The sequence below is a fragment of the Giraffa tippelskirchi genome, chromosome 7 (assembly GCF_054371585.1).
Source record: "Giraffa tippelskirchi isolate mGirTip1 chromosome 7, T2T-mGirTip1v1.2.pri, whole genome shotgun sequence".
Lineage (NCBI taxonomy): Eukaryota > Metazoa > Chordata > Mammalia > Artiodactyla > Giraffidae > Giraffa > Giraffa tippelskirchi.
In genome coordinates this window covers 77,084,870-77,098,706 of record NC_137281.1, presented here as the reverse complement: position 1 = coordinate 77,098,706, position 13,837 = coordinate 77,084,870, and the positions used below count along the sequence as shown (strand labels likewise).

The 13,837-nt window shown below is 38.5% G+C and overlaps 2 protein-coding genes across 4 annotated transcripts in view; one reads left to right on the top strand and one right to left on the bottom strand.

Annotated features, from left to right (window-relative positions):
• The window catches only part of JMY (junction mediating and regulatory protein, p53 cofactor), an 80,932-nt gene that overhangs the window by 23,252 nt on the left and 43,843 nt on the right, over window positions 1–13,837 (bottom strand). Inside the window, exons 3-6 of the mRNA XM_081505954.1 lie at window positions 12,895–13,045; window positions 6,808–6,977; window positions 3,887–4,052; window positions 3,206–3,393 (exon numbers count right to left, since the gene is read on the bottom strand). Coding sequence (XP_081362080.1) covers window positions 3,206–3,393; window positions 3,887–4,052; window positions 6,808–6,977; window positions 12,895–13,045 — 675 coding nt within the window. The remainder of the gene's footprint in view (window positions 1–3,205; window positions 3,394–3,886; window positions 4,053–6,807; window positions 6,978–12,894; window positions 13,046–13,837) is intronic.
• Window positions 1–13,837, top strand: part of HOMER1 (homer scaffold protein 1) — a 213,948-nt gene that overhangs the window by 178,520 nt on the left and 21,591 nt on the right. Inside the window, exons 11-12 of one of the 3 annotated variants that reach the window (XM_081505965.1) lie at window positions 242–310; window positions 6,845–8,998. In XM_081505965.1, the coding sequence (XP_081362091.1) occupies window positions 242–280 (39 nt within the window). In that variant the 3' untranslated portion in view covers window positions 281–310; window positions 6,845–8,998. Of the gene's footprint in view, window positions 1–241; window positions 311–6,844; window positions 8,999–13,837 lie in introns of those variants that run through there. The other 2 variants (XM_081505966.1, XM_081505964.1) reach the window with 2 other exon arrangements.

The window sequence follows — 13,837 nt, the reverse complement described above, 5'->3', positions numbered from 1 at the left end:
TGATCAGGGAATGAACCTTTCCATGGCAATCTCCACAGGGGAAAGTGGCATCATGTAGTGATACAATGGCTCAGGCTTCCAAGTCACACAGACCTTGGATAGAATCCTATCTCTGACCCATACTAGCCACTTTCCCTTGGGCAGACTTAGTTCCCTTGGTTATAAAAATGAGGATACAAGTCTATAATTCCTTATCTAGAACAGAGCTCTGGTGTGTTTCAAAATTATTTTTTTACTTTAGAAAGGTGATATGTTGCATATGCCATCGTTTGTCCAGTAACTCCAGCAGGATCCAAAGCAATACCTCACAGTAAGTATCACTAACATTTTTGCAGTGAAATAGTCACAGCAAATAGGATAAAGGAATGTTCAAGTGTGAGAATGCTTTTCGGCTACTGGGAGAATTAAGATATAAAAGAACAATGTTGTTTCCATTTATTCTTCATGAAAAGTTTAATCACAAAGGACAGACTTCAAGTCCTCATGGGACAGCCAGAGATCATCTTTGTTCTTTTAAGAGGACAGGCAGGGTGTGATTTACTTGTAGCCAAAGAACTACCCCTGGGTGTGGAATTCTATCACAGATGCCAGATTAATCAGGGAGCCGGTGACCCTGGGAACGCTGATATGCAGACAACAAGGAATGTAGGGCGTTGCTACACAGAGAGTCATTTTGATCTGTCCGACAGTATGTATGGTTCATCTTTCTTTTTAGAACAGTGTTTCTAATTTCCTCTCTTGCCATCCTTCTGTCACTCCTCCTTTCCCCTGCAGTTCCGTCACCTCAGCTGTTGAACCTGGGGGTCTGGGGGCAGGGAAAGGGGAGGGCAGGGGACAAGACCATTTGGAGACCCCTGACTATATGGTGTGATCACTCACAGCAGATCAGAGACTAAGTTTAAATGTGCAGAATCTATATGGCTAAGTTTCCCTACTTCAGATTTAGTTTAATATATGAAGAGTGAAAACTATATATAAAATTGGTACACACTTTTATCAGTTCAGTCACTCAGCTGTGTCCGACTCTTTTGCGACCCCATGGACTGCAGTATGCTCTGCTTTCCTGTCCATCACCAACTCCTGGAGTTTACTCAAACTCATGTCCATCGAGTTGGTGATGCCATCCAACCATCTCATCCTCTGTCATCCCCTTCGCCTCCTGCCTTCAATCTTTCCCAGCATCAGGGTCTTTTCAGATGAGTCAGTTCTTCGCATCAGGTGGCCAAAGTATGAGTTTCAGCTTCAGCATCAGTCCTTCCAATGAATATTCAGGACTGATCTCCTTTAGGATGAGCTGGTTGGATCTCCCTGCAGTCCAAGGGACTCTCAAGAGTCTTCTCCAACACCACAGTTCAAAAGCATCAATTCTTCGGTGCTCAGCTTTCTTTATAGTCCAACTCTCACATCCATACATGACCACTGGAAAAATCATAGCTTTGACTAGACGGACTTTTGTTGGCAAAGTTAATATCTCTGCTTTTTAATATGCAGTCTAAGTTTATCATAGTTTTTCTTCCAAGGAGGAAGCATCGTTTAATTTCATGGCTGCAGTTACCATCTGCAGTGATTTTGGGGCTCCAAAAAATAAAGTCTCTCACTGTTTCCATTATTTCCCCATCTATTTGCCATGAAGTGATGGGACCAGATGCCATGATATTAGTTTTCTGAATGTTGAGTTTCAAGCCAACTTTTTCACTCTCATCAAAAGGCTATTTAGTTCTTCTTTGCTTTCTGCCATAAGGGTGTGGTTATCTGCAATTCTGAGGTTATTGATATTTCTCCCAGCAATCTTGATTCCAGCTTGTGCTTCATCCAGCTCAGCGTTTCTCATGATGTACTCTGCATGTAAGTTAAATAAGCAGGGTGACAATATACAGCCTTGATGTACTCCTTTCCCAATTTGGAACCAGTCTGTTGTTCCATGTCCAGTTCTAACTGTTGCTTCTTGACCTGCATACAGATTTCTCGGGAGGTAGGTCAGGTGGTCTGGTATTCCCATCTCTTGAAGAATTTTCCACAGTTTATTGTGATCCACACAGTCAAAGGCTTTGGCATAGTCAATAAAGCAGATGTTTTTCTGGAACTCTCTTGCTTTTATGATGACACAACAGATGTTGGCAGTTTGATCTCTGGTTCCTCTGCCTTTTCTAAATCCAGCTTGAACATCTGGAAGTTCACGGTTCACTTATTGTTGAGGCCTGCCTTGGAGAATTTTGAGCATTATTTTGCTAGCGTGTAAGATGAGTGCAATTGTGCGGTAGTCTGAACATTCTTTTGCATTGCCTTTCTTTGGAATTGGAATGAAAACTGACCTTTTCCAGTTTTGTGGCCATTGCTGAGTTTTCCAAATTTGCTGGCATATTGAGTGCAGCACTTTCACAGCATCATCTTTCAGGATTTGAAATAGCTCAACCGGAATTCTATCACCTCCACTAGCTTTGTTTGTAGTGATGCTTCCTAAGGCCCATCTGACTTCGCATTCCAGGATGTCTGGCTCTAAGTGAGTGATCACACCATCGTAATTGTCTGGGTCATGAAGATCTTTTCTGTATAGTTCTTCTGTGTACTCCTGCCACCTCTTCTTAATATCTTCTGCTTCTGTTAGGTCCATACCATTTCTGTTCATTACTGTGCTCATCTTTGCATGAAATGTTCCTTTGTATCTCTAATTTTCTTGAAGAAATCTCTAGTCTTTCCCATTCTATTGTTTTCCTCTATTTCTTTGCATTGATCACGGAGGAAGGCTTTCTTATCTCTCCTTGCTATTCTTTTCTCAGCTGTTTGTAAGGCCTCCTCAGACAAACATTTTGCCTTTTTGAATTTCTTTTATACGTAAATAAAAATTTCCTTGAAGAGTGAGGTTAGAACCAGTCAACTTAATTATAGAGCACCCCTAACCTCCTTAAATAAAAAGGAGCCAGGATTTGCATTACCTAGAGTCCACTAGTCATGCCCAAGCAGAATCACCTTTGGATGGCTGAGGCACATAGCACATCACCACTGGCTGTTCTAATGTGTTTAAGAAGGTAATTCTCTGACACCATATGTCAATATAATGGCTCAAATATCGAGAAGACATTATTCTTACTTAGTTTTAAAAGATACGTAAGTATTAGTGACAAATCAGAATTATTAGATATGGGTCAAGGATTAAATAACGAATAAAAGCAAGATGTAAATTAAGGTTACAGTCAAGCAATTATACCTTTTTATTTCTGAGGTATGCTTTCTTGGCCGAAACCCGTCCACGTCTTGCCTCCAGCTGGCGTGCTTTCTGCTGAAGTTTCTGTAGTTCTTCTCTCTGAAAATGCACAGATGCTGCCATCTCTTCCTTCTCCAGCATGGCCTCCATGCTTTCATAAGTGTCATAGTATACCACTTCATCTCTCTTTTCTGGTACAAAACAGAAACAAGGGGTAATGGTTAGTAGCATGGGCCATGGAGCCAGACAGAGCAACTCTTATCCACTCACTAATTCTGTAACCTCAAGCAAAGCCATTACCTCTTGAATTTCTCTGTAAAATTGTGATTATTAGGAAATACACCTCAGAGGGGGGATGTGTGTGCCAGTATCTGGCACACAGTTAAGTGTTCAATCTAAAAAGCTACGAACCTTGTCTCCCAAATTAAAAATCTGACAGTACAGATTCTTGCTGAAGCAACAAAGCAAGTTAGAAAGTACTTTACAAAGGTAAGATCATAGTTGAACTGCTACATCTATTAATCACTTGTTTGACTTTACATTAAGCTTTTTTAGCCTCAACAGAAGAAATAAAGCTAGTATCCATGTACATTTTTCCTATGCAAGCAAACAACTACATGGGGAAATTCCATCATTCATTCAAAAGTATTTTTGTGGACTTGTGTTGTTAGATACACATCATACCTGATATAAGTCTTTTGATGCTTTCCAGTTGTGCTGTCAACAGTAACTCTTCACACTTCAAGATTTCAAATTGCACTTCATACAACTGAAGTTGCAGATCATAATAATCAGCTTCTAACTGATCCAATCGAGCTATGGCTTCTGTACCGCCCTGCAGACTCTGCATCTGCATTGAAAATAAAAATAAGGACATATCTAGTTGAAGAGAATAAGAAATCAAGTTATGTTTAGAAATGTATTCTAACTGATCAGACAGGGTAAATCCGTGAAGCAACTGAACACCAGCAAACAATCTGGTGTGAAAGGCTCACGTACAGATGATTTAAGAACCTACTAAATTTGTCTCCAAAGCTGTGTGTGTACATCTATGTTTTTCCTCTGAGTACAGTGTTTCTAGCTTTTAAATTTACAAACAAAAGAGGCTGTGACCTAAAAAGAGGTGAGAATGATTATAATCAAGACTCAGTTAAAAAGGAGATAAATTAAAAAGAATAGTACTTACTCTAAAGTGTAGTTAAAATTTATCAAATAGGATTTTGCTTCCTTGGGTGATATTTTAATATTTCAATGTTAATTTAAAAGTTATTTGAAGTTCAGCATTGTATCATGGAATGTACCATTGTCACATTTGGAAGAAGTCTTTGTTTTTAAAATAACCTAAGTAGATGCAACATATCAACATTTTTTAAAACATCTCCTCAAAATTTATCAGGGCTTCCCTGATAGCTCAGTTGGTAAGACTCTGTCTGCAATGTAGGAGACCCCAGTTTGATTCCTGGGTTGGGAAGATCTACTGGAGAAGGGATAGGCTACCCATTCCAGTATTCTTGGGCTGGTAAAGAATCCACCTGCAATGCAGGAGACCTGGGTTCAATCCCTGGGTTGGGAAGATCCCCTGGAGAAGCTAAAGTCTACCCACTCCAGTATTCTGGCCTGGAGAATTCCATGGATTGTGTTAAGTCCATGGGGTCGCAAAGAGTTTTATAATTTAAACCACAGGGTAGTACTGTATCATAAACCAAGGGATTTGTTTGGGATGGGCTTAATAAATCACATCTGGTCTGTGTCTCATGAGTCATATGGTTGTGTTAAATTAACACTAATAACACTAGTGCAGTCATCATCACAGATGTATATAAAAATCACAGTGCATATATTATATCACTCAACAAGCATAAACCTGGCAAGAATGACAGTTTTACCAAATCCTTTGAAGAACTCAAACATAATCCAGAACATTCAAAACAGACTATTATGATACTGGGATGACCCCAGGGAAAATGACCCCACCGACAAACGCCAGACTCCCCGGCCCATTTCAGCCTCGCCCTTCCTCTACCACAAAAGACCAATTCCAGTAAGAAATGTTATTGCAATAGCAAACAGTTATAAACCTAACTCTCTGCAGCTCTTTTAGGCACCCTATGTTGTTAGTAGTATTCATCCTGGTTAGAATAAAGCTAATCAGTGTGATGAAGAGTAGCACTCTATTTTAGAGTCAATAAAATGCTAGTATTTCAAGTTTTAAAGTTCTAGAACTTAAGAAACATTAGAAACATAAAGGAGAAAGCTAACTAGCAAAGAAGGTTAGAGTGGAAATGCCTCAGATGAAGAAGAGATGGAGCTAAAATCTGTAAGAGATTGTGAATAGTGTGAAAAAGTTCAGAACACGTTCTAACTTTTCCTTTAACAATAGTAGCAAATAAGAAGAGGGAAAAACAAATCCATTAACAAAAGATGTTTCTAGATCAGAGCCATAATATATTATAGATTACCTCATACAGTCTTTTTTAAACAAGAGACATGCATATGCACATTCATAGAGCAATGTGTTTTACATAAAGCTATATTAATAAAAGCAGTGATGACATTTTGTTCTCCTCTAGAGTAGAATGTACAACTTTCACAGATACATATTTAATATATGTTAGAAGCCAATCTGGTCAAGCCACAGAATGGGAGCAAATACTTATAAATCATATATTTGATAAAAGACTTGTATCTGGAATATATAAAGAACTTAGGAAGCTTCCTAGCTTTCCAGTAGATCCACAGGCCATGAAAAAAAGGTTAAATGGGCAACTGATCTGAATTGAAATTTCTCCAAAGAAGACGTATAAGTGGCCAATAAGCACACAAAAATATACTAGACATAAATGCCATCAGAGAAATGCAAATCAAAACCCCAAGACACCACTTCACACCCACCAGGATAGCTAAAACAAAAAAGACAGTATTAGTGATAATGTAAAGGAAGATGTGGAGAAATTTTATCATTTTGTACACTGCTAGTGAGGATGGAAATGGTACAGATGTTTGGAAAACAGTCTGGCAGTTCCTCAACAGGTTAAATAGCATTTCACACCAAGATAAAGGAAAACCTTGTATACAAATGTTCGTAACAGCTTTATTCATAAAGCTCTAAAAATAGAAAAACCCAGAAGTTCATCAACTGATGAATGCATAAAATGTGGTATAACTATAGAGTGGTGTATCATTTGAAAAAGTAGTAGACTGAGCAATGAAACACGCCACAATATGGATGAACTTTGAAAACATTATGTGGGGTGAAAAGTATTAAAAAAAAATCACATGTCTTATGATTTCATTTGCATAAAATGTCCAGAATAGCAAATCTAGAGAGAAAATAGCTGCCAAGGTATGGTGAGAGTTGAAGGGGAGACAGGAAATGAGTGGCCCTTTTCTTTTAACAATTGTTAACAATTGCTGCCTACAGTCACGCTGGGATGCTGTGAAAATGCGGTAACTCGAATTCTATCATAGGCCCCATTGTGCAAGTTACCATCACCTCATGAAGATAGTGCTGCCTGGAGGGTCAGAAAAATTTTAGTCTTGTACCAAATATAGCACATCTTAATTAAAAATAATTTTTAATATAATTTTCTCATGGTTTTTGTTACCTCTTCTTTTAGAGCATGTTTCTTCTGTTCCAAACAGATCTCTTTAGCTCTCATCATCTGCAAAGTCTCCTTCGAAACTGCATACTGAAGTTTTTCCATACGTTCAGCAGCTGCTGCCCATGATGCTTTACCAAATTTCTTCTGATCTGCTCGCATTCGATCATACACAGCTATTGATAATTTTAAAAAGGACATTGAGAGATTAAGACATGAAACAACTTGATACTAAAGAATTTGGAAGTCTTAAGATTGCAGTGATCACCCACTCAAAGCTAAGCACACAAATCCTACCCTCATGATAAATTACCTGTACCAGTTCATGACAGATTACCTATAACGTAATAAAATACCTATAACCTATATAAATCAATACTATCTTAGATTTTCTCTAACGTCTCCAATAAGAATTTTAAATAATCGTCCTGAGAAATAACTTTCTGAAGATGAAACTTAGTTTTCAGGTTTATTTTAAAACTTACTTAAAAATATTCTTTTCACATTTTCCAGTATTACTAAATTTCAAAGTTTCTATAAAACTTTATTCTGTGAAGGTTCATACCTTTTCTGAGGTATGTTACTTGAAATCAGAACCATAACTATTAAAAGTTATTTAAAAATTATTTAAATTCATGTACTTTTTGAGTTCTCCAAAAGTATTTTAATGATATGAAATAAGATGAAATAAGTGTCTAGACATTATCATGAAGCTTATACTGCTAAGGTTACTGCTGGAGTACAGTTAAGCCCCAAGGAAGACACCCAACTTCTTGCCACCACACAAAAAAGGAAAAACTTTCAGTTTGCCACAACAGAGGCCTCATCCAGGAAACATTTCTTGACAATCAAACAGATAATATCTTCCAGTTAAATAAGTTTTAACTGATATCAGTTTTAACTATTTAACTGATAACAGTGTGGTGCTGGCTCATCTTGGGTCCTTATACAATGAATCCAACCATTCTATGTCCCTTCTGCTTAAGAGGTCAGAAACATGCTTTAACTATCATAAAAGAGGCAGGCAATCTGATTATGAAGTATCTAATATAGTCTTGAGGTCAATATACATTCTCTAGTAGTTTCTTATGCTCAGAGGTTAAGTGATTAATACTTTTGTATTGCAACTATAACATAACTCTCTTTGCAAAAAGTGTCTCAGTAACATCTGCCTCAGTATTTCATGAAATCTGAAAGTTTTTTTTACAATACTACTAGAACATACTTAAAAATTAAAATTGTACAGAGAAGCTGATAGTGGAAAAGAACAATTTCTCAGGGTCAACTCCCTCCCTCCACCCTTAGTGCCAATGACCAAATACAACCAACTTGGAACCTGCTCCTGGTAATTACCTGCATTCAAGAACATTACTATTTCTTGATTTACTCTTAAAAATCTATTGAGTTCTTATGACAAATGAGCAATCTATTTACTCAGAATCGTCTCTCAATATAGTTCTTTTGGTTTCTCTGTTTTTCTGTGGCCTTTAAATGCTAACATATTTGAACACTGATCTGATCCTTAATTTTAGAGTTTAACAAATAACATCTACTTATGTTGCCTACATATCAAATGATTCTGCCATTTTAAATCTCTGCCTATCTCTTTAAAAAATGTATGACAATATTTATGCAACCATAGTATCAATATAGCAGTGCACTGTAGGGGCAAAAACAACAGCAGGAGGTTAGGAGACAGCTTGGAGTTAACTTCCCACTTGTACCCATCAACATGTAACTTAAGGCAGAAACTTAGCTGTTCCTGGGCTAAATTCCCTTGAATGATAAACATAAGGAAATACAGTACCTCCTTGGAAGACTTGTGGAAATTAAATGAGAGGATAATATATACTCAAGTGTTTCTCTCACTTTACTTAGCAATATTAATCAAATACGTGGTCTGTTTTGTTTCTTCTCTCCCTCATGCACACACAACCACTCATATTAACACGATGCTATGTTAATTTCAAAGCACTTTTTCCATGTATTCTATTTATCTGCCTAGCAATCCTATAGAATAGGCATGGTGGCATTATCAACACCTTCAACACAGATAGGTGAAACTGAGGAGTTTTGGTGACTTAAAACCAAGGAGAGTTAAACTAGTTGCTTAAATACCTACTGTGCTACTCCCCTCATTTTTACCTGAATCTGTAATCACAACTTAATAAAGCCAAACATTCTGTAAAAGCAAAAATATTCTGGAGCCATTTCTCTCGCTTTCCACTTAAGGACTATGTATATAGAGCAGTTCCTGTCCTAATTCAGTCTCATGTTGTTACCTACTATAAGAGCTAGTCAATACTTTGTCTACCAACATCTCTTGACAGAATGTATTCTTTCACCTAACTGCTGTTTACTTCACTGGAAATTATTTTCCAACAGCTCAGGAATATGAAGGTAATGCAGAAAATCATGAATATAGAATGCTCTATATGAATATGAATAATTCAAACTGCTTCTCAGAGACTGGTGGAAAGATTTCTGTGGCCTCCTATGGAAGGGAGGTGGAAGAAATGGACCTAGACAGACAGACCTTGTCATATGTTATCTCTTCATGTGGCTTGATTTCTATCTTTTTTAAAGAAGTGTCCTCGTTTATTTTTGGCTGTGCTGGATCTTCGCTGCTGTGCGGCTTTTCTCTAGCTGCATGAGCAGGGGCTGCTCTCTAGTTGCGGTGCATGAACTTCTCACTGAGGTGGGTTCTCTTACTGTGGAGCACAGGCTCTCGGGCAGGCAGCCTTCAGTGGCTGCAGCTCCTGGGCTCTAGAGCTCAGGCTTGACAGTCGTGGCATATGGGGCTAGCTGCTCTGCGGTGTGCGGGATCTCCAAAGATCAGGGATAGAACCCGTGTCTCCTGCACTGGCAGGCGGATTCTTTACCACTGAGTCACAGGGAAACCCTTGCTTTCTATCTTTTATAAACTGTAATGTGGGCAGGAATCCCTTAGAAGAAATGGAGTAGCCATCATGGTCAACAAAAGAGTCCGAAATGCAGTACTTGGATGCAATCTCAAAAACGACAGAATGATCTCTGTTCGTTTCCAAGGCAAACCATTCAGTATCACGGTAATCCAAGTCTATGCCTCGACCAGTAATAAATGCCTCGAAGCTGAACTTGAACGGTTCTATGAAGACCTACAAGACCTTTTAGAACTAACACCCAAAAAAGATGTTCTTTTCATTATAGGAGACTGGAATGCAAAAGTAGGAAGTCAGGTAACACCTGGCCTAACAGGCAAATTTGGCCTTGGAGTACAGAATGAAGCAGGGCAAAGGCTAATAGAGTTTTGCCAAGAGAACGCACTGGTCATAGCAAACACCCTCTTCCATCAACACAAGAGAAGACTCTACACATGGACATCACCAGATGGTCAACACCAAAATCAGAATGATTATATTCTTTGCAGCCGAAGATGGAGAAGCTCTATACAGTCAGCAAAAACAAGACCGGGAGCAGACTGTGGCTCAGATCATGAACTCCTTATTGACAAATTCAGACTTAAATTGAAGAAAGAAGGGAAAACCACTAGACCATTCAGGTATGACCTAACTCAAATCCCTTATGATTATACAGTGGAAGTGACAAATAGATTTAAGGGACTAGATCTGATAGAGTGCCTGATGAACTATGGACAGAGGTTCGTGACATTGTACAGGAGACAGGGATCAAGACCATCCCCATGGAAAAGAAATGCAAAAAAACAAAATGGCTGTCTGAGGAGGCCTTACAAAATAGCTGGGAAAGAAGAGAAGCGAAAAGCAAAGGAGAAACGGAAAGATATTCCCATCTCAATGCAGAGTTCCAAAGAATAGCAAGGAGAGATAAGAAAGCCTTCCTCAGCGATCAATGCAAAGAAATAGAGGAAAACAACAGAATGGGAAAGACTAGAGATCTCTTCAAGAAAATTAGAGATACCAAGGGAACATTTCATGTAAAGATGGGCTCGATAAAGGACAGAAATGGTATGGACCTAACAGAAGCAGAAGATATTAAGAAGAGGTAGCAAGAATACACAGAAGAACTGTACAAAAAAGATCTTCACGACCCAGATAATCATGATGGTGTGATCACTCACCTAGAGCCAGACATCCTGGAATGTGAAGTCAGGTGGGCCTTAGGAAGCATCACTATGAACAAAGCTAGTGGAGGTGATGGAATTCCACTTGAGCTATTTCAAATCCTAAAAGATGATGCTGTGAAAGTGCTGCACTCGATATGCGAGCAAATTTGGAAAACTCAGCAGTGGCCACAGGACTGGAAAAGGTCAGTTTTCATTCCAATCCCAAAGAAAGGCAATGCCAAAGAATGCTCAAACTACCACACAATTGCACTCATCTCACATGCTAGTAAAGTAATGCTCAAAATTCTCCAAGCCAGGCTTCAGCAATACGTGAACCGTGAACTTCCAGATGTTCAAGCTGGTTTTAGAAAAGACAGAGGAACCAGAGATCAAATTGCTAACATCCGCTGGATCATCATAAAAGCAAGAGAGTTCCAGAAAAACATCTATTTCTGCTTTATTGACTATGCCAAAGCCTTTGACTGTGTGGATCACAATAAACTGTGGAAAATTCTGAAAGAGATGGGAATATCAGACCATCTGACCTGTCTCTTGAGAAACCTGTATGCAGGTCAGGAAGCAACAGTTAGAACTGGACATGGAACAACAGACTGGTTCCAAATAGGAAAAGGAGTACGTCAAGGCTGTATACTGTCACCCTGCTTATTTAACTTACATGCAGAGCACATCATGAGAAATGCTGGGCTAGAAGAAACACAAGCTGGAATCAAGATTGCCAGGGGAAATATCAATAACCTCAGATTTGCAGATGACACCACCCTTATGGCACAAAGTGAAGAAGAACTAAAGAGCCTCTTGATGAAAGTGAAAGAGGAGAGTGAAAAAGTTGGCTTAAAGCTCAACGTTCAGAAAACTAAGATCATGGCATCTGGTCCCATCACTTCATGGGAAATAGATGGGGTAACAGTGGAAACAGTGTCAGACTTTATTTTTGGGGGCTCCAAAATCACTGCTGATGGTGACTGCAGCCATGAAATTAAAAGACGCTTGCTCCTTGGAAGGAAGGTTATGACCAACCTAGATAGCATATTGAAAAGCAGAGACATTACTTTGCCAACAAAGGTCCGTCTAGTCAAGGCTATGGTTTTTCCAGTGGTCATGTATGGATGTGAGAGTTGGACGGTGAAGAAAGCTGAGTGCCAAAGAATTGATGCTTTTGAACTGTGGTGTTGGAGCAGACTCTTGAGAGTCCCTTGGACTGCAAGGAGATCCAACCAGTTCATCTTAAAGGAGATCAGTCCTGGGTGTTCATTGGAAGGACTGATGTTGAAGCTGAAACTCCAATACTTTGGCCACCTCATGCTTAGAGTTGACTCATTGGAAAAGACCCTAATGCTGGGAAGGATTGGGGGCAGGAGGAGAAGGGGACGACAGAGGATGAGATAGTTGGATGGCATCACCGACTCCATGGACATGGTTTTGGGTAATCTCCGGGAGTTGGTGATGGACAGGGAGGCCTGGCGTGCTGCAATTCATGGGGTTGCAGAGTCGGACACGACTGAGCAACTGAAGTGAACTGAACTGAATGGGAACTATGTTTTCCTGAGTTCTGTGAGTCACTGTAGTGAATTTTTCAAACTTAAAAGGGCTGTAACAGAACCGCTAAATTTGTAGCCAACTGTTTAGAAGTACAGATGGCCTGTGGATCCCCCAAATTTGCAAGTAGTGTCTGAAGGGAAGGCAGTCCTCTTGGGAATTTTGCCTTTAAGGTGTGAGCTCTGTAACTGCGAACATTTATTGTCAGAATTGAAATCTGCTATACGAATACCTATTGTTTTTAATTATTTGAAAGGTGAATATGTTAACACATAATGCCTAGAAAAAGACTGAAAGGATATACCTTAACTTGTTAATAGTGGTCTTCTTTAACTGCTGCGATTGAATGGTCTTTATATATTTTTCTGTAACTATTGTGAACACAAAATATTTAAACCACTCATTAAGAAAAAAAAAAACCTCCACTCATTTTTAAAAATACCTAACAAGGATAACTTTACTGGGAAACTCACCTTTTTGCGCTTTAGCTGTTATTTCAAAGTATTTGACGGTAAGATCTTGAATGGACAGCACGGCCATGTGGGCTTTCCGCTGCCAGTCAGCATCCTCTTTCTGTAGACTTTCAATTCTTCGGGGGCCCAGGTAGTCATTTTCCATAGAAATCTTTAGAGAGAAAAAAGAAAAAACTGAAAAAAATCATTTCTTCCTCTTATTCATTCCTTAAACATCTACTGAACGTCTGTGGGTCAGGTACTCTTGGTACTAAAAGAATACTTGCTTTTATCTGCTCTTGAGGAGATGCTATCAATTTACAAAACAATTAAATTAACAATAATGTTGAAGACAGTTACTATAGAAACCTGTTTCCCTTTTCCTCCTCTATTGGATTCTTCATCCTTCCCTCTTCTACATATATATATATATATATAAATGAAGAACACAGAATAAAATGTTTGACTGATTATTTTGGGGTGCTGAGAAATTTTTATTTCTTCCTTTATGATAATTATATTTTCAGGTTAAGAATTATTTATGCCAATAAAGTGCTTATTTAATCATCCACATAAATAAATAAGGTTGATAGTATATAAAAAATAAGCCTATCTATCTACTGAAGGACTCTGGAATAAGTAAGTAACAGAGAAAAACTGGCTATGTATTATTTATAAGAGCCACAGATAAAATGAAAGGACAAAGGAAAAGTTGAAAATCAGATAATGGACAGAGATATGCCAGGTGAATGTCACAGAAGTAACAATATTAATATCAAAGTACAGAAAAGCACTACACAGGTATGCTAACATGGAATAAAGGTACAGTTCAGGAAAAACAGCCACAGACCTTCTGTATACTCTGTATTATTTTACTACATACCAAGAAAGAGATTAAAAATTAAGCAGTTAAGTTAGTAACACCAATATTAGGATGATGGGGAAAAACTTTAGTTTTTAGAGT